The sequence below is a fragment of the Spermophilus citellus genome (genome assembly GCF_964194105.1).
Source record: "Spermophilus citellus genome assembly, chromosome: 18".
NCBI classification, from domain to species: domain Eukaryota; kingdom Metazoa; phylum Chordata; class Mammalia; order Rodentia; family Sciuridae; genus Spermophilus; species Spermophilus citellus.
In genome coordinates, this window is record NC_138200.1 from 6761604 (window position 1) to 6778747 (window position 17144).

General features: G+C 54.7%; 2 protein-coding genes across 5 annotated transcripts; one reads left to right on the forward strand and one right to left on the reverse strand.

The window, feature by feature from the left end:
• The first annotated feature begins 306 nt into the window (after positions 1–306).
• PNKP (polynucleotide kinase 3'-phosphatase) lies at positions 307–7729 on the forward strand. Of its 2 annotated transcripts, XM_081274563.1 has the most exons (18): positions 312–1136; positions 1734–1780; positions 2067–2372; positions 2966–3045; positions 3132–3189; positions 3262–3369; positions 3605–3676; positions 4760–4808; positions 4893–4963; positions 5068–5160; positions 5235–5331; positions 5417–5478; positions 5678–5787; positions 5862–5949; positions 6030–6091; positions 6160–6572; positions 6863–6972; positions 7651–7729. In XM_081274563.1, exons 1-16 carry the CDS (start codon positions 986–988, stop codon positions 6275–6277), a joined length of 1572 nt encoding a protein of 523 aa, XP_081130689.1. In that variant the 5' UTR covers positions 312–985; the 3' UTR covers positions 6278–6572; positions 6863–6972; positions 7651–7729. The 2 variants fall into 2 exon arrangements, with proteins under 2 accessions (XP_081130690.1, XP_081130689.1); XM_081274564.1 differs by lacking the exon at positions 5068–5160 and having other exon boundaries at positions 307–1136.
• On the reverse strand, positions 7324–17079 carry PTOV1 (PTOV1 extended AT-hook containing adaptor protein). Of its 3 annotated transcripts, XM_081274561.1 has the most exons (13): positions 16750–17075; positions 14057–14194; positions 13844–13926; positions 13715–13772; positions 13523–13630; positions 11128–11283; positions 10402–10491; positions 10211–10284; positions 10080–10137; positions 9535–9639; positions 7876–8073; positions 7731–7800; positions 7324–7451 (listed from the first exon to the last, which is right to left on the reverse strand). In XM_081274561.1, the coding sequence occupies exons 1-12, from the start codon at positions 16918–16920 to the stop codon at positions 7789–7791; spliced, it is 1251 nt and encodes a 416-aa protein (XP_081130687.1). In that variant the 5' UTR covers positions 16921–17075; the 3' UTR covers positions 7324–7451; positions 7731–7788. The 3 variants fall into 3 exon arrangements, with proteins under 3 accessions (XP_081130687.1, XP_081130686.1, XP_081130688.1); XM_081274560.1 differs by having other exon boundaries at positions 13523–13772; positions 16750–17079; XM_081274562.1 differs by lacking the exon at positions 13523–13630 and having other exon boundaries at positions 16750–17074.
• Between the last annotated feature and the right edge of the window lie 65 nt (positions 17080–17144).

Here is a 17144-nt window from a genome sequence, read left to right on the forward strand (position 1 = left end):
GTTAGGACTAGGTTCAGCAGGCTCGATGGAGCACACGTCGTAACCCCAGCGACTCAGGAGGTTAGCAAGCTCAAGGCCAACCTAAGCAATTCAGCCAGACTCTGCCTCAAAATAAAAAAGGGCTGGGGGGAGGGTGGCTCGGTGACAGACTCCCTCTGGATTCAATCCCCAATACCAGAAGCAAATATATATATATGGAAAGGTAAAAATGGAATCTTCATCCCCTGTCGTCAGACTACCACCTGGGAAGTGTTAACAATGGAAAAAGAAAAAACAGCCTTACTGTCGCTCACTTACAAACATCAACTCTTTATCTTCCTATTAACCCACAACTGGGAACGATTATCTCCACTTTATAGATGCGGATTTAACTGCAGCATGGGCGTAAAACAAAAGTAGGATAGATGACTAGGGGGCCTGAATTTCTTCTACTGACGATGGTCGTCAAATCGGAAAGCTTCCTCCTGTTGCAATTTTCTCCAGCAAAGAAGATTAAAATAAGAGGATAACGTGTAAAGGGAAAAAAATCTATGGATGGAGCATCCACTCCGCCTAACGGCCTGAGGCTCGCGATGCCGCAAAAGGGAAGAAGGGCAGAGCGGCAGAAGGACCCTAAGCACTGGAGGGGGCGGGGCTAGGACAGTCATTTCCGTTCGCCGGAAGCTGAAAGCCGCTCTCTGGGTAGAGGGCAGAACCTCTCGCAGAGCCTTCCTGGTCGGAGCGGCGAGCACGGGTGAGAGTTGGGGATGTACGCGCGACGCTCTCGGCCTTTGCCGGGAGAGGTGGGAACTTCACTCACCGGGGATTGGGGCCGGCCTTGTCGCCTGGGAAGAGACAGCGAGGGGGTGTGATTTCCGGAGCCGGTAACCGAGGGAGGGGAACCTTGGTGCCGGAAGGCGGAGGCGGAGGCGGGGCTTCCTGTAGTTCACGAGGACGACCTGTCGCTCAGACCCACGAACCTACTTTCCCCTAGGCCGGCAGCAGGATGGCTGAGGAGGAGGTCCAGGGCCGCCTGTGGCTGGAGAGCCCCGCTGGGGGAGCCCCTCCCATCTTCCTGCCTTCGAACCGGCAGGCTCTGGTCCTGGGCCGGGGTCCCCTCACTCGTGTTACAGACCGGAAGTGCTCCAGAAACCAAGGTGGGGACGGGCTTGAGCGGGAAGGGGTGTGGCCTGCTCTAGAGGCGGGAACGAGATCCTAAAGAATGATGCCCCGAGGGACGCTCGGCTACTAGGCACAATTGCGTGGTGCGTCCAGCCCAGGGGTCGATTGGTGCCTTCTGGGGAGCGCAGAAGGAGAGGCTGTACCTGACCTTGGGGGAGAGGGTGTGGAGCCAACCCCGGGAGAATTGTCAGTGAGCACAAGAGGCTGCTGTCGGGCCATTTGAAGGTTTAAAACTGGCCACCACCTTTGTGAAGAGAGGTGATCCTACAGAGAAAAGTAAAAGCTGGGTGGACGTAGACGGTAACAGGGCAAGCCCAGGGCCTGCGTCAAGCCTCGCTTATTATTATTTATATGAAAGTATCTGCTCTGTTCGTAGGCAAGGACCATGCCACGCGCAGTCCTAGGGACTCTCGCAGTGGGAGCCAATCCCATTGAGAAATAAACTGTCTCCTACTCCCTCCGGAATGGATGCTGTAGCTCCATTCTGTGGCCTGAAACTGGCCACCGCTCCCCAGTATGAGGGTGCCCTTCACACAAGGATTCGATCCTGACCCCACCCCCTCATCCCCTAGTGGAACTGGTTGCAGACCCTGAGACCCGGACAGTGACTGTGAAACAGGTACCAGTGCTTCAGCAAGGGGCAGCAGTGTCTGGGGGTAGGGTCTGGAGGGGAGTTGCAAACTGGCAGGGGATAGACCCATTAGAAAACTGGCCAGAAGAAGGGAGTGTGCTGGTGAAAAAGAGTTGTGGGCTTTATCTGGGTATCCATCTGTCCCCTTTCAACTGGGTAAGACTGGAAGCCTATAAGGGTCTGATTGGTAGGTGGACTAAATCACCCTGTGGTATTTGGGGGAGGTTCTCACAGTGGGTGGAGCTGGTCCCAGCCCCTCCCTCTTTTTCTGCAGCTGGGCGTTAACCCTTCAACTGCTGGAACTCAGGAGTTGAAACCAGGGTTGGAGGGCTCTCTGGGGGTGGGGGACACACTATATTTGGTCAATGGCCTCCACCCACTGACCCTGCGCTGGGAAGAGACCCATACATCAGGATCCCAGCCAGATACTCCGCCTGGCACCTCTCCAGTAGCTTCAGATGCAGAGCAGGAGAAGGATGCTACACAGCAGAAAAAGCGCTTGAGGACGTCATCCCCTGGCTGGGAGAGCTTGGAGAAGCTGCTAGTGTTCACAGCACCTGGGGTGAAGCCTCGGGGCAAGGTGAGGCTGCTGGAGGTTCTGCCCTAGGCTGGGCATTCAGTCTGAACTTCAAATGTGATCCTAGGCAAGGCTGTCAGCCTCTTAGCCTTGGGGGAAATGTGTGGGTCCCTGCTGCCCCTTGGTAGCCACCCAGGAATCAGTAGGATGACCAGGAACAGGTCAGCAGGGTCTCTTCGGACTGCACTTAGATGTGGTCAAGGCCATGCTGAGTCTACATCTCACCTCTGAAATGATGACTTCCCAAAAAGTATGTGGCCTTGGTCCCTGACAGGCAGTGGGCACCCCAAAAAAGCTTTGCTCTGGTTTTATTTCCCCTGTAGTTATTAATCTCCAAGGTGTAAAAGCTCAGGGGAGGAGATCAGGTAAGAAACTAATCCTCATTTTAATATTAGAAATGCAGAGGTGGGGTGGACACAGGAGTGACAGGACAGTAGGATTTCAGGTGCTGCGTACAGAGGTGTCTATGCCTCATCCCTATTGGGTCATATCTACAGAAAACCATCTCCCTGCATCGAAGTGTTATTGTGACTCATCCTGTGAGTGAAGAGACGGGTGTCTCAATGCTGCCCCTCCTCTGTTCTTGGTGACACCAGGTAGCTGCCTTTGATTTGGATGGGACCCTCATCACCACCCGCTCTGGGAAGGTGTTTCCCACTGGCCCCAGTGACTGGAGGTGAGGAGGGGCAAGGGAAGGGAGTGAGTGGAGCTGGTTGACCCCTCCAGGCCCCAGGTCACTTGTCCACTTCCCACCCACTCTAGGGTCTTGTACCTAGAGATTCCACGCAAGCTGAAGGAGTTGGAAGCAGAAGGCTACAAGGTCTGTGCCTATGTGAGCAAGCGCGACAGGGTCTCTGATGAGGAGGCCCTGGTGACATTGTCTGCTCCCTAGCTGGTGATCTTCACCAACCAGATGGGCATTGGACGAGGGAAACTGCCAGCAGAGGAGTTCAAGGCCAAGGTGGAAGCTGTGGTAGAGAAGCTGGGGGTTCCCTTTCAGGTATGACTAGAATGGAGGCTAGGGCCAGGGTAGGGTAACAAAGACCCTTGGGTGGGAGACAAACCCAGAGAGAGTCCCTGGGATGTATGGGACAGAGGCCTCTGCTGGGGTCAAGCCATGAGCAGTTGTCATGAGCTGTATATCCCAGAGTATGGGCAGCCCTCTGGGGCTTGGTACCCAGCTCTTTGGGACTTGGAAGAGCTCAGGATGGTGTGTGACCCCTGCCCCACTTCAGGTGCTGGTGGCTACACATGCAGGCCTGTATCGGAAGCCGGTGACTGGCATGTGGGATCATCTGCAGGAGCAGGTGAGCTGTACCTCCTCTTTCCCTTGCTCCAGCCGGTTTCTTGGAGCTTGTTCCTTTCTCTCCTCCCTTAGTCCTTGTCGTGTGGTTTAGCTGTCAGGTCCTAGGTGCTGGTATATGAGGTCAGTACTATTAAGCTGAAGTCAGAGGTTGCACCAGGAGCAGAGACAGGAGGGTAAGTTTGAGTCAGCCTGGGCAACTTAGGGAGACACTGTCTCAAACTATAAAATAAGCCGGGCATGATGTCGCATGCATGAAATCCCAGTGGCTCAGGAGGCTGAGGCTGAGTTCAAAGGCAGCTGATCAAACTCACTGATCATGAGTTCAAAGCCAGCCTCAGCAAAGGTGTGAAGCATTAAGCAACTCAGTGAGACCCTGTCTCTAAAAAGAATACAAAATAGGGCTGGGGATGTGGCTCAGCTGTAGAGCACCTGCCTAGCATGCCTGAGTCACTGGGTTCCATCCCTGGTACCACCAAAAAGAAAAAAATCAGTGGTTGAGATTGTTCATTGATTCAACCAATGGTTTGTTCTGAGCTGAAAATCCTAGTAAATAATAGTGGCATGCCCGCTCTAGCAGTACTCGCAGACCACTGATGGCAGCCAGCTATAAATGCATACATGAGTATAAAATAGGAAGTAGGGTGTGATTTTCCTACGGTAGCCAGGGGGACCTCTCTAAGAAGGTGACATTTGAGTAAAAGTCTAAGGAAGGTGAGGGAAGAAGCCACATGGATATCTACAGAAGTGGTCCTGGCCATAGTGACAGCTGGTGTGAAGGCCCCAAGCCTTGCGTGTTCGCCAGTGTGGATGCCCACCTGGTGGACCCAGGTGAGTGAGAGGGTGGGGCCTTGCCTTGGGGCCACAGGAGCAGAGTAGGAACACGAGTGGGGTCTAAGTGGGGATGGGAGCCTGGAAGCCTATCTGCTCTGGCCTGAGTCTAGGCAGTGAGAAGCGCTGCGATGGTGAGGACTTGAGAGGTTTGAGATCTGGCCTGATGCAGGGCACAGACCAAGAGGAGCTGCCCCAGGGAGCCCTTTACTGCAGAGGGACAGTTGTTAGGAGTGGGTTCTGTTTGTCTCTCCAGGCCAACGAGGGCATGCCCATCTCTATGGGGGACAGCATCTTCGTGGGAGGTAAGGGCTTGGGGCTGCTGCGGGTGGGCCGAGACCCTTCTCTCCAAACCTGCTGGCAGTGAAGGGTATCCTCGTGCGTTCCAGATGCAGCAGGCCGCCCAGCCAACTGGGCCCCTGGCCGTAAGAAGAAAGACTTTTCCTGCGCTGACCGATTGGTGAGCCGGTGACCAATCGGGGATCGGTCACCTGGGGATCAGTCACCAATGATGAGCCCCGCACCCCACCCTCGACCTCTGCCTCACCTCTGCCTTTGCCCCAGTTTGCGCTCAACCTTGGCCTGTCCTTCGCCACCCCGGAGGAGTTCTTCCTTAAGCAGCCCACAGCAGCCTTTGTCCTCCCAGCATTTGACCCGGTGAGGCCCGAGGGGTGGAAGGCAGGGAACAAGCAGGGGAATGAGGGTCTCAATTTCTTGTTCCACCCCTCTAGAGGACTGTCTCCTGTTCAGGGCCTCTCTGCCTCCCAGAGTCCAGCTCCCTCCTGAGCTCTGACCCAGAGGTGGTTGTCGCCGTGGGATTCCCTGGGGGTGAGATATCCTGATCCCCATCTCTGGGTGCTGTAAGTGTCCTTCTGGGTCCTGGGTATCCACTGATAGTGATCTTGTGCCTCAGCTGGGAAGTCCACCTTCCTCAAGAAACATCTCATGTCAGCTGGGTACGTCCACGTGAACAGGGTAAGAGGCTGCCACGCGCCATCCCACTGGTTCATTCCCTGGCTGCCCCAACCGGGCCTTCAGGGCTGCTTCCCAGCATCCCTGCCTCCCTCCTGCAGTTCTGATTTGTTGCCCTGCCCCCACCAGGACCCCCCCCCCCTTCATCTTCTGTTCCCTGTTGGGCAATTCCTGCTTGTGACCTGCTCTCCTCTGTCCCCAGGATACGCTAGGCTCCTGGCAGCGCTGTGTGAGCACCTGTGAGGCAGCTCTGAAGCAGAGGAAACGCGTGGTGATCGACAACACAAATCCAGACATCCCGACCAGGGCCAGGTACTTGGCCCCATGGGAGGTCTCTAGTAGGGCTGGCAAGGGCCTGGTGACAGCGCTTTTCCTGGCCTCAACAGGTATATCCAGTGTGCCAGGGATGCAGGTGTTCCCTGCCGTTGTTTCCTCTTCACTGTCACATTGGAGCAGGCTCGCCACAACAACAGGGTGAGCCCCTGCCCTGCCCCTCCCTCCTGCCCTGCCCCTCCCTCCCCCTGATGGCCTCACTCTGAACCATCCCCTAACAGTTCCGCGAGATGACTGGCTCCTCTCACACACCAGTGTCAGATGTCGTCATATTCGGCTACAGGTACCTCTAGTTAGTAGGCTGTGGGCTGGTAGGGCCTGGCCTCTCCTTACCACCCTCTCTGCCACCAGGAAACAGTTCGAAGCTCCTACGGTGGCGGAAGGCTTCTCTGCAATCCTGGAGATCCCATTCCAGCTGCAGCTAGAGCCGCAACTAGAGCGACTCTACCGGCAGTTCTCTGAGGGCTGAGTTGCCCAGCCCCATGCTCCCCTCCCTGACCTGGCAATAAATGCTATTTTTCTCCAAGCTTGGCCAGCATTTTGCTGGGAGGAAGGGTGGTCGTCTTAGAGGTGCGTCACCAGGCCTGGGGCAACCCCACACACACACACACGCACACGCACACTTTTCTACATTTTCAGGTTAACAGAAAAGGAGGGACCTGGACTGGCTCAAGCTGGTCCTCTGCACATCTCATGTTCTACACCAAACCACTCCACCCACCTTGGGCTGTGGAAAGGTGTCACTAGGAGGTCGTCATGAGCAGGTCAAACGAGACTGAGAAGAGACATGGGAATGTAGGACATTGAATGGGCCCCTCTAAGCTAGCCAGAGCTTGGCTCAAGATGGCTCATGAGGGGCACAGTGATTGCAAGCTTGCCTAATCATGTGTGAGGCCCTGCATGCAACTCCCAGTACTGCATGAGGACAAAATATCCAGGGCTCAGGTTCTGTTGCATTGGACTTGAATGCAGGGGATGTGGGTCTTGGACCTGCCTATGGATCCCCCTCCAGCTATAGGAGGCAAAAACGCCCCTCACCTATGCTTTCTTACAGGTAAGTCCAGGGGAAAGAAACCATGAGCACTACCTGCGAGGCCCTGGCACCAGGTACTGGAAACAGAACCAACACACGGCTTCATGCTTCTGACACAAAGGCCCCAAGAGGTGAGGCCACCAAACACCCTTACCCACTTATTATAGCTGGGGAAGATCCCATGTCAGGTAACTTGGGGGCTCCACACTGAGCCCCACTCTCCTTCCCACACTGGGTAACGAGGATCTCAAAGAGCAACTCCTGATCAGTAGTCACAGCTTTTCCCTTGTAACCTGCTAAGTACACATACTTCCTAGCGAACACCATCAACAGCTCAAATGCTGAGCCAGCCCTGGGGACAGAAAAACACTCAGATGAGGACTGCTGCTAGGACAGGGGTCAGTCTCCCACCTTGTTGTCTGACCCTGCCATAGCATCACACGGAGCAGGAGAGCTGCCCAGCAGTGAGCTGAGCTGACAAGTAGATTTTTAAAAGACTTTATTGGGGAAATGCAAAGGGATGGGGACTGTCCTTCGAGACATCAGGACGCTGTCCTCTGTGTTGCTGGGCAGTTGTACTCCCAGGGGCCCCAGCACAGAAGCATCTGACCTGGGGGGCAGGGGATATAGTGGAAAGAGCAGGACACAGCACCTCAGCAGCCCCAGGAACTGTGGGAAGAGCAATCACCATGCCTAGGCCTTGAAGCTGCTGCCCCAGACTCAATTCCCTGCTAGAGTGGGGATAGTATTCCCAGGTGGCCACAGAACACTGGGGACCACAATGTTTTTTTCTCTCTGGTCTTCCCCAGGCCAGGGACACCCTGCTTCTTCCTAACACCCCAGGCAAGTCTGAGGAGACCCATCTGCACTGAACAGGGTCAGCACTCACCAGTCTCTGCAGGGGCCTCATCTGTGACTCCTGGAGGGCCCGGTCTTGGGGAGGGGCACTACCCCCCCATCTGCAGAGGAAGTCAGGGGGAGAGTCAGCGGTAGGGAGGGTGGGGGTGGAAGGCAGGTATTGGGGATGGCCTCACCCCTCGCTGCTGCTGCTCCTGCTCCAGATTCCGCTGAAGGACCTGCTGCTGGTTGGCTATGACACGCCGGATACCATTGACGAAGTTGCTCTGGTCATGGGGGATGAGGCCAATGAAGATCTTCTTCTCCGAGGAGTAGAGGAGCATGAGCACGCGGATCTCACATGAGGCTTTATAGGAAAAGTGCACGCAGCCAGCCTGGCAGGGTAGGGGACGTGTCAGAGGTGGTGGTTCCTCACATTCTTCCCGCATACTACCTCCCTTAGCCCTAAGGTGGTGCCACTGAGTACACTGCCAGCCCAGTGCTGCCCGCTGCCCTGCCTTGCCACCCCATCTGGAGGACAAGGAGACCAAGGCCAGGAGCAACCAGTGGACCAGAACCCACAGGCTTCTGTGGAATGACCCAGCAGTTTGTGCTAAACAAGTGCTGCTGAAGCCCAAGAGGTTGCCGCACAGGAGGCCTCCAAAGAGCCCATCAGGACAGACAAGTGGCACTAAGCACAGTGCCTCCACCTCATGCGAACCATGCGAACCCCACCTCCTGCTGGGGGACGTGAAGCAAAGCTGCCTCAGATGGCGCCAAAGCCCCCACCATGATCAGGCGTCCAGGACCACCTGTCTCAGGCAGCCCTAGGACACTGACATGGCTGTCTCTGATGGAGCTCACTGGGTTCTACCCAGGAAGTCACCCCTCCCACCTTACAGAAATAAAACCAAGGTGGGGGTGGGGGTGGGGACTCATAAGTTCCACCAAAACCAGAAAGAACTGAGCAGCCTCAGGCCTGGGCACTGCCTCAGGGGACTGTGGTGTAAGGGTCCCAGACGAAATTGTGCCTGTGCCCACCAGAGCCATTGGAGGGGAGGGGCCTAGGAGAAAATGGGGCCTTAACAGATTTCCCAGATGAAGGATTTCAGGGCTATCATTCATTACAGACTAATGGAGAGGTAAATAACAATGGTTCTTGTAGACTGATGTCATCCAGGCACAGCAAGTACCCAGAAGGAGACCTCCTTGGTTGAGAGTTCAGAAGCACAGAAGGCTACCTTTCCTCACCTCTGATGGGGAAATAGGTCCAGAGAAAGGAAAAGACTCAGCCAAAACCCCACAGACAAGACAATCCCAAGTGCATGGGACCTGGGCTGGAAGCAGACCGACCTCCTGTCTGGGAGGCGCCCTCCAGCAAGGGACATAAGCTCAGAGCTCCAGTTTTCCCATTGGAAAACCCTGGGGAGGGGAAGGGTGAGGAAGACCACAGGTGGGACCTAGGATACTGACTAGGTGCTTTAGTGAGGCGCAGTGACACCAGGTCCTGAGACAAAGTAAACTAGGATGTGGCATTAGAGGGGTAGGTCTGGAACCCACACCAGCTGCCTGTCTGTGCAACAGAATCAGGAGAGCTGTGCAACAGAATCAGGAGAGCTGTGCAACAGAATCAGGAGAGCTGAGAATGAGGATATCTGTCTGGAGTAGCACAGGTGCCTGTGCAGGACACATTCCCACTCTTGGGCACAGCCATTCTGGCTGGCTCTGTGGAAAGTTACACTGATCCACTCTGTCTCCAAACCCAAGAGCAGCAGCCGCCTACCCCAGCTGGACTTCCCCTGAGGCTCCAAGCAACATGTTGCTCAGTGGCCTCTGCCTGTGCAAGCCCCACTCACAAAGCCGTTGTCCATGATCCGGCACAGGCTCTTCAGCGTCTCCATGTCCTTGGTGAAGTGGAACTGCACCAGGCGGGAGTTCCGAAACAGTGGCACCAAAGTGGTCTGTGGGGAAACCAAGGGACTGACTCCATGGTCCCCTCCCTCGGGTCACCCACTTCCCACACCAGTCAATGGCAATCTGTTAATGCTGTACCAACCTGCCCTTCAGCTCAGAAAAATGTCACCTCTGCAAATGCTGGGAACCTGAAAGTCCTGCCCTCCTACTCCTTGCTCACCTCTGCCCTGCCTCTCATTTCCTCTCATGGCAGCCTGCACCAAGTCTGGACCTCACTCAACTAAAGCCACAGCAGTCCACATCAACCCTGTCTCCACGCCCCTCCTCCACCTGCTGGACAGGCTGCACAGCCCAAGGCCTCTGCCACTGCTTCCTTCTACCTTTAGCCAGTCTCGCTGCTCCAGCTGACAACTTCAGAGCCACCTCCTCGGGAAAGCCCCCCACAGCCCTGATGTCACATACGCACACAACTTGCCATCCAACTCACCAGCAGCTGCTGTGGGATGAGCTGCATGTACAGCTTCCTCGGCCACTGCTCAGTCCTCCTGTGGGCACAAGGATGGAGTCAGGAGTACGTCTTGCTAGAAAGTAGCCTCTGCTCCCAAATCTAACACTCACAAGATCTCTCCTTGGTTCACGTAGACATGGGATGGCAACCACCTCTTGGACCGACTGTTGGGCTCAGGCCTAGGCTTTGGGGACAGAGGAAGAGAGGAGCCTCAGGGGTGGGACACTAGATGCCAGCAGCCGCTGAAACCCAGAGTCAGTGAAATACATTGGGTCCCGGTCCCCAGCCTGCCAGGACTCACCTCCTGCCACTCCATAACACCACTCCATGCCAGGAATTTGTTGTTGACAATTTGGACAGGGCCTGAGTGGACTCCACCAGGTCCCACCACCTGTGGGGGGAAAAGGCAGGGTGGGCCATGCACCAGGAAAGGCTCTGCTATAGAGGAGGCTCCCTGGACCACTGTCCTAGGGCTCCTGAGCCTTCCTCCTGCCCTGGCCTGTCAGCTCCAGCCCTGTCTATCCTCCCACCTCCGTCTCCGCCTTGATCACAGCCCCGGGGAAACCTCAGATGGCTTTGCCCCTTGACTGCTGAATACTTCCTTGTGACTCCCAAGGGTCCAGAGACGAGTCTCATCCCTTCACCTGGTGTATAAAGCCCACATAGCCTATAATTTGTTGTAAAACCTGGTACACTTCTCAGAAATGGTAGCACTATCAGTAATTGACAGGCATGAACCAGGACACATGTCACCCTCCAGAGCCTTTTAGCCTCACACCACCTTCCCTGAGATAAGTATGCCAGACCTAAGTTGCCTCCCTGTTCCCAAGGCTCTTCTGCTGCCAGCACCCACCATCCATTGTTCCTCCAACCCAAGCCTGACAAGCCATTTGTCCCACTGAACCTCAATGGAAATGAGCCACTGACTCCTTGGAGCTCCCTAACACTCCTTGCTCCAGCTATCATACCATGCTCTGCCCACGTCCACCAGCTAGGGGCCAGGCTGTACTGGACTGGCACACCTGACCTGTTTGCGCGTAGTGATGACCTGCCGTATGGCATTGACGAAGCCGCTCTGGTCATAGGGGATGAGGCCCATGAAGATCTTCTTCTTGGACGAGTATAGGAGCATGAGCACACGTACCTCGCAGGGGGAGATGTGGGGAAAAAGCATGCAGCCCGCCTGGGGGAGAGGCCAGCAGGTCAGGAACCCCGGACACTGCTGAGGAGCCACTCGCCCTCCACACTACCCGGAGACCGAGAGGAGCACAAGTCGTCAGAGTCCAGGCTGTGGTCTTCCTGTAGGGCTTGCAGTTACAGTGTACCTTTCTAAGAACATGTGCTGTGTCTCAGCATCTCCCCTACCCTGCAGTGACTCAGGCTGGGGTGGCATCTTGGACCCACACTGTGGTGTGAAGATCCTGAGAGGCTCCACCTCTGCAGAAACTAGATTTGCTGCCTAAACCTGAATGGCTTCCAGGAAGGGCTTGGGCCCACCTGATGACAGCAACTGGCCTGTGGTTAAGAACACACACATCAGGCCAGGCTGCTGGTGCAAACCCAGACATGCTACCTCCTTGCTGTGTGCTAAGGCAAGCCACCTCTTGTTTTGCAACCTCAGTTTCCCCATTGTAACACAGTTAATGACAGTGCAGTACACACTCTAAGTACTACATGAATGCTCATTTTGTGAGCTTCTAGTGCCTTGTCGATGGCAATTAGGAGGACAAGAGTTTGACAAGACATCCCACATGTGTTGGGAGAAAGGAAATCAATGCCAACCTCACTGGCCTACCTCCTAGAACACCTGGCTCTTTGCTACCTGCCCAACTTCTATTTTGGGGGAGGTGGGGGCTTAGGGGCTTCCACCCAGGGCTTTGCACATGCTAAGTACACACTACTTTTTTATTTGGGGATAGAGTCTCACTAAGTCACTGAGGCTGGCCTCACTTGCAACTTCCCTGTCTCACTGGGGTTACAGGTTTGCCCCACCATAACCAGCAACCTAACCTCCTGATCCTGGGCTCAGTGAGTGACCACCTGCTAAGGGACCATCCCAGGTCACACTACAGGTTATGCACTTCATTTCCCTGAAGACTGGGTCTTGGGGACCAACACATCCTCCCTCAGCAAGAACTAAGTGAAGGGGACCTGCTGGCTAGGAGACCTCACACCAGTCACAAGTCCTAATGTGTCTAGGTCCTGAGGGAAAGGGGAACAACCTAGACATAGGGGTCTTGCCACACATGGCATTTTTGGAGAAGGTGGTACAGAATGGGAGGGAGCCAACTATTCAAAGGGAAACAGGGAATGGGGGATGAGCCCAGAACCAATCCTCTGGGTATCATGAATAGATGACACTCACCTGCCTCCAGAGCCCACCTTCCACAGCTAGACAACTTGCAAGGGGCCAGAAGCCATTGCCAAAACCAAGACCAAAGAGGGGACATTCTGGCCCACAACTCCAATGGGCTTACTTCGTGACCTGCCTTATGTCCCAACCGCAAGTCCTTTGGCAGTCTCACCAGCTCACATTTACTGAGCACTCAAGTCACTGTACACAAACATTCTATCCTCTCAGAGACCCCATGAAATAAGGGCTCCTGGTAGTAGTTACCTCGCACACTTTTTTTTTTTTTGGCAGTGCTAAAGATTGCACTCAGGGCCTTGCGCATGCTAGGCGAGCATTATACCACTGAGCCACATCCCCAGCCCTGGTAGCCCCATTTTAGAGAAGAGGAGACTAAGCCCCACACACACTGTGCTAGTTTGCTCCTTTTCCCCAAACACACCCATTTACCAGCATCTTCTGGGTCCCAACATGGCTGGCCTAGGTCCCTCCACTCACTCCCACCTCAATGGCAAGCTCTCAGGGCCTGAGACAGACTCAAGTGGGGGAGTTACTGTTCTCTTGGTCCTACTAAGAATTCCTCAAGAGACTGAAAACAGCAGCCAGACAGAAAGGCACATGCCTGTACTCTCATCAACTCAGGAGGCTGAGGCAGGAGGATCCAAGTGCAAGACCAGCCTCAACAACTTAGTGAGACCCTTAGCAATTTAGTGAGAGCCTGTGTCAAAACTGGGGATGCATGGGGCCAGGGTTTTGGCTCAGTGGTAGAGAGCTTGCCTACCATGCATGAGGCACTGGGTTCAATCTTGGCACCACATAAAAATAGAAACAAATAATATAAAGGTACTGTCTCCATCTGCAACTAAAAAAACATTAAAAAAAAAAAAAAAGACTGGGGATGTACCTCAGTGGTAAAGCACTCCAGGATTCAATCCCCAATACCACAAAAAAAGAGAGACCAACACACATGCAGGGGAACAACTACCCCAGGCCCCTCCCTGCCTTGGGCTATAGGTAGAGATCTGCCCGATTCACCACATGCCACATCTGCCCACCCTGCTGCCCGACTCACAAAGCCGTTGCCCATGATGCGGCAAAGCCCCTTGAGGGAGTCGCAGTCTCTGTTGGTGAAGTGGAACTGTGCCAGCTGGGAGTTGCGAAACAGGGGGCCCAATGTGGTCTGGAGGCAACGAGGGTACAAGTGGGTCACCACGAGGATATGGAGTATGGGGGGGTAGATTGGTTGGGCTGGGGGGAGTCTCACCAGCAGCTGCTGCGGGATCAGCTGCATGATCAACTTCTGTGGCCACTGGTCAGTCTCCCTGCAGGAAGGAGCAGGTCAGGGAGCGCCTTCTGGCCATGAGCCCACCCAGTCCCCTGTCCAGGCACTCACAGGTTCTCGCCCTGGTTCACGTAGGCCTGGCAGGGCAGGGCCCGTTTCAACTTTGCAGTAGAGTCAGAGTAGGGTCTGCGTTTCTGTGGGAGCAAGGAGAATGGGGGTCATAGGACACAGCCTAGAAGCCCAGGTGGCCCCCACCCATGGGGACTGATGGAAGCCTAGGCCAGTCCACAAAAACTCCAGTGAACCTGACAAAGACTTGCTCACCTCCTGCCATTCCAGGACGCCGCTCCAGGCCAGCAGCTTATTGCTGAGACGGTGTTCACTTACAGCCAGACCCCCAAGGGAGAGGCCAGGTGAGGAAGGCCCGATGGGACCCAGAGCCCCGAAGACCCGAGCACCTTCCTGTGGCAGAGGGGGGTGAAGAAACTCAGACCACGAGACCTTTAAGGACAGGCTGTGTACACACACTCCAGAAAAGACATCCCAATGTTCAAATTCCATGCTAGACACTCCCAGGGCCCTATCCAAGCCCCTTGCCCTAGTAGTCAACACCCCTCAAGGTTGACCCCATGTCCTCCCCCCCCACAGCCTACTGGTCACATGACACTGGTCTGAATAGGTCTTATTCCCCCTTCAGTCTCTGCTCCAGCTGTGTTCTCAGTCTGGAATGTCATCCTATCCCTTTAGGGGATATGCCACCACTCATCCTCTGCAGCCTGAACAATTTGTCAGACCTAACTCAAAAGCCAGCTGTCTGGAGGATTCCTATACCCAGCAGGGCCTGCTGGCAGGCCCCACATATATAACCAGCCCTGTCCTGTACAGTGGCTGGTCTTGTCCCTCCAATACTCAGAATACTTCTAGGACTACCCATCATCCTAAAGAGAAAGTCCAAACTCCCTTGCCAGCTTGTGCCAACCTTTCCAGGCACAGGGTGGCCTTTCTTGATGACCCCAGGGAGGCAGTACCAAGAAATAAACGGAGGAACAGGCTATTCGGGAAAAAGGGGAAGGCATTCGGAAGAGGGTATGACAAATCCTAGAGGAGTCACACCAGAAAGCTTGCAAAACACCAGAAAGCACCATACTACCAAACCAAAGCACAAATTCTTCTGACAGGGCCCTCTCTAAACTGTCTTTTTAAAATCAAACACATCAAAGCAAACAAGAGAAAACTTTAGAAAGAGGTTGGAAGCAGGAAATGTGTGAAAATCTCAGTAGTAGGTACAAGCAAAATTATAAGAGTTGTTACCTTTCTTCTTACCTAGTCACTAATGGGTATTTTCCACATTCCTTATAAAGCATATAGAGATCTTTTTATCCCAGAATAATGACAAGCAGGAAAATACTTATTTTATACAGGTCTTAAGATGAATAAAAACATGAGCAAGCATACAGTCTATCTGGACAGGTGAGTCGGGGATTTGAGCAAACATACAAGATCAAGAGGAAAACCAGAGAGGGCCAGGGATATACATTGTGGGGGGGAGAGAAAACTAGATAGAGAACGTTCCAGTGTAAGAAAGCATTGATGTGTTCAAGGCCGGAATGTGTCCGGGACAGAGAAGAGGTGATGAAAGCCCATGTTTGCAGGTACCCACCTGGGAGGCTCAACACCTGAGCAAAGGTAGGAAAAACACAGTTGCAGGAGTCCTGGGAGATGAGGGTGTACTTATGATACATAAGACCCAGTAATTATGGAGTGCTTACCTGGGCTACCTGAACTATATATATATACATATTCTGTTAAGAGCCCAATGTATGATCCAAACACAGTTAAGTTCTGCTTGTCTAGAAGAGTAGACTGAGCACTTAGAATCTGATGTTTGGATCTGGAGTCACACACAGTGGGTAAACACCAGGATGTTTGCCTGAACCCTACCTACACCTGCAACTTCAGGATGAGCATATGGAAGCAGAAGGACACAGTTAGGGTCTAGACTGAAAGCAACCCCAAAGGAAATCTCATATCTAGGCAAGTGTGCGCAAAATTGTGCTGATTTGCTGTTTACTGCACAGGGTAGCTCTGTGGGGATTTGGAGGGAATTTTAAAGTCTTCCAATGCATGTTTGAGGATTTAGGAAGCATATTTGAACAACTAGATGGGAATGCTTCAGGCTGCAGGAAGGCAGTGGAGTATGTTTCAGACGCGCAGGAGAGTGTTTGAGGCTTGAGTAAAGAAAGCTGCTTCAGCTCTGGGCAACCTCTGGGCAGAGTGTTTCTAAGTGAGCCTGAGTACAAGTGTAGAAGTCTCACATCTGGGCAAGTGTGTGCATGTTTTGCGTGTGAAATGCCGTGATGTGCACTTTTACGGCCCCTAAGCAAACATTTTTACGGTTTTTGAAAAGTCTGTGTATGTTTGGGGTCTGATGAAGCATGTGCACCCTAACATACCTCCAAAGTTGAATGTTTACCTTTAAGGCCTGAATTCATTGCAATCCATAAAGGCATCCCATATCTGGGCGTGGGTGCAGATTCTAGGTGCGCATGCCACAGGCATCATTCGGGCACAGGGGAGAATGCCCCCGACTGCAACATCTGGGTGCGCGTGTGCAAAACGCTACCCCCACCCCTACTGACCGCCGTCGCCCAGCCCCCTCATGCATTTTCAGATTTCCTGCCCAAAGAGGGACCAACTTTCCAATAGGAAAAACAACCGCGGGCGGCATCCGCCCGCCCCCCACCCCGCGTTTAAATTGGGCCCCGGAGTCAGCAGTAATTTGAGCCCGCCCCGCCCCCGTACCCCACCCCCACCGCAGCAGAAACGCGTAACAAAGGAGAGAGCCCGGCGTGTACCACAGGGGGTTCCACGGGGGCCACTGCCCCAGGAGGGACCACCCTTCGGGCCACTGGGGAGAGCCCAAAGAGGAGAAAACCTCGGACAAAGGCGTGATCACGGGGGAGGGGCCGGCGGGGGCGGGGTCGTGGAAGGCTCTGGAAAAAGGGCGGGGGGCTCACCATGGGAGGGGCCGAGCGGGCCCTGATCCTCGGTGGCTGCGGGCCTCGAGGGCTGGCTGGCCAGGAGCGCGAGCGGACCGCACGCACCACGAGAGGCCGCGGGGGGCGACCGCGACCCCCGAGGGGGCCCCCAACGCCAGAGCGATGCGGGGCGCGGCGCGGACGGACCATGGCGAACGAGGGCCGAGCGGGCTGACGGCTGCCACGGGCCACACGGGGGGCTGCGGGATCCACCGACTGAGGGGCGCGGGCGCGCGGCTTCAGGGGAGACGGGCTGAGCCGTACCAAGCGCGGGGGACGCGCTAGCAGAGGGGTCGCCGCGGCCAAACCACTGCGGCAAGCGGGGGAGCTCGGCGCGTACCAACGGCGTCCGCGAGGGGGCGTGGTCGGGCCGT

What these genes read in the sequence shown, in the direction of transcription:
- PNKP (XM_081274563.1), top strand. Translation starts at nt 986, where the DNA reads ATGGCTGAGGAGGAGGTCCAGGGCCGCCTGTGGCTGGAGAGCCCCGCT. An exon ending in GGACAGTGACTGTGAAACAG is followed by an intron (nt 1,781 to 2,066) that starts GTACCAGTGCTT and finishes CTTTTTCTGCAG; the next exon opens with CTGGGCGTTAACCCTTCAAC. An exon ending in AGCTGGGGGTTCCCTTTCAG is followed by an intron (nt 3,370 to 3,604) that starts GTATGACTAGAA and finishes GCCCCACTTCAG; the next exon opens with GTGCTGGTGGCTACACATGC.
- PTOV1 (XM_081274560.1), bottom strand. Translation starts at nt 16,920, where the DNA reads ATGGTCCGTCCGCGCCGCGCCCCGCATCGCTCTGGCGTTGGGGGCCCC. An exon ending in CCCGCTCGGCCCCTCCCATG is followed by an intron (nt 14,195 to 16,749) that starts GTGAGCCCCCCG and finishes CCTCTGCCACAG; the next exon opens with GAAGGTGCTCGGGTCTTCGG. An exon ending in GCATCATGGGCAACGGCTTT is followed by an intron (nt 11,284 to 13,522) that starts GTGAGTCGGGCA and finishes CCTCTCCCCCAG; the next exon opens with GCGGGCTGCATGCTTTTTCC.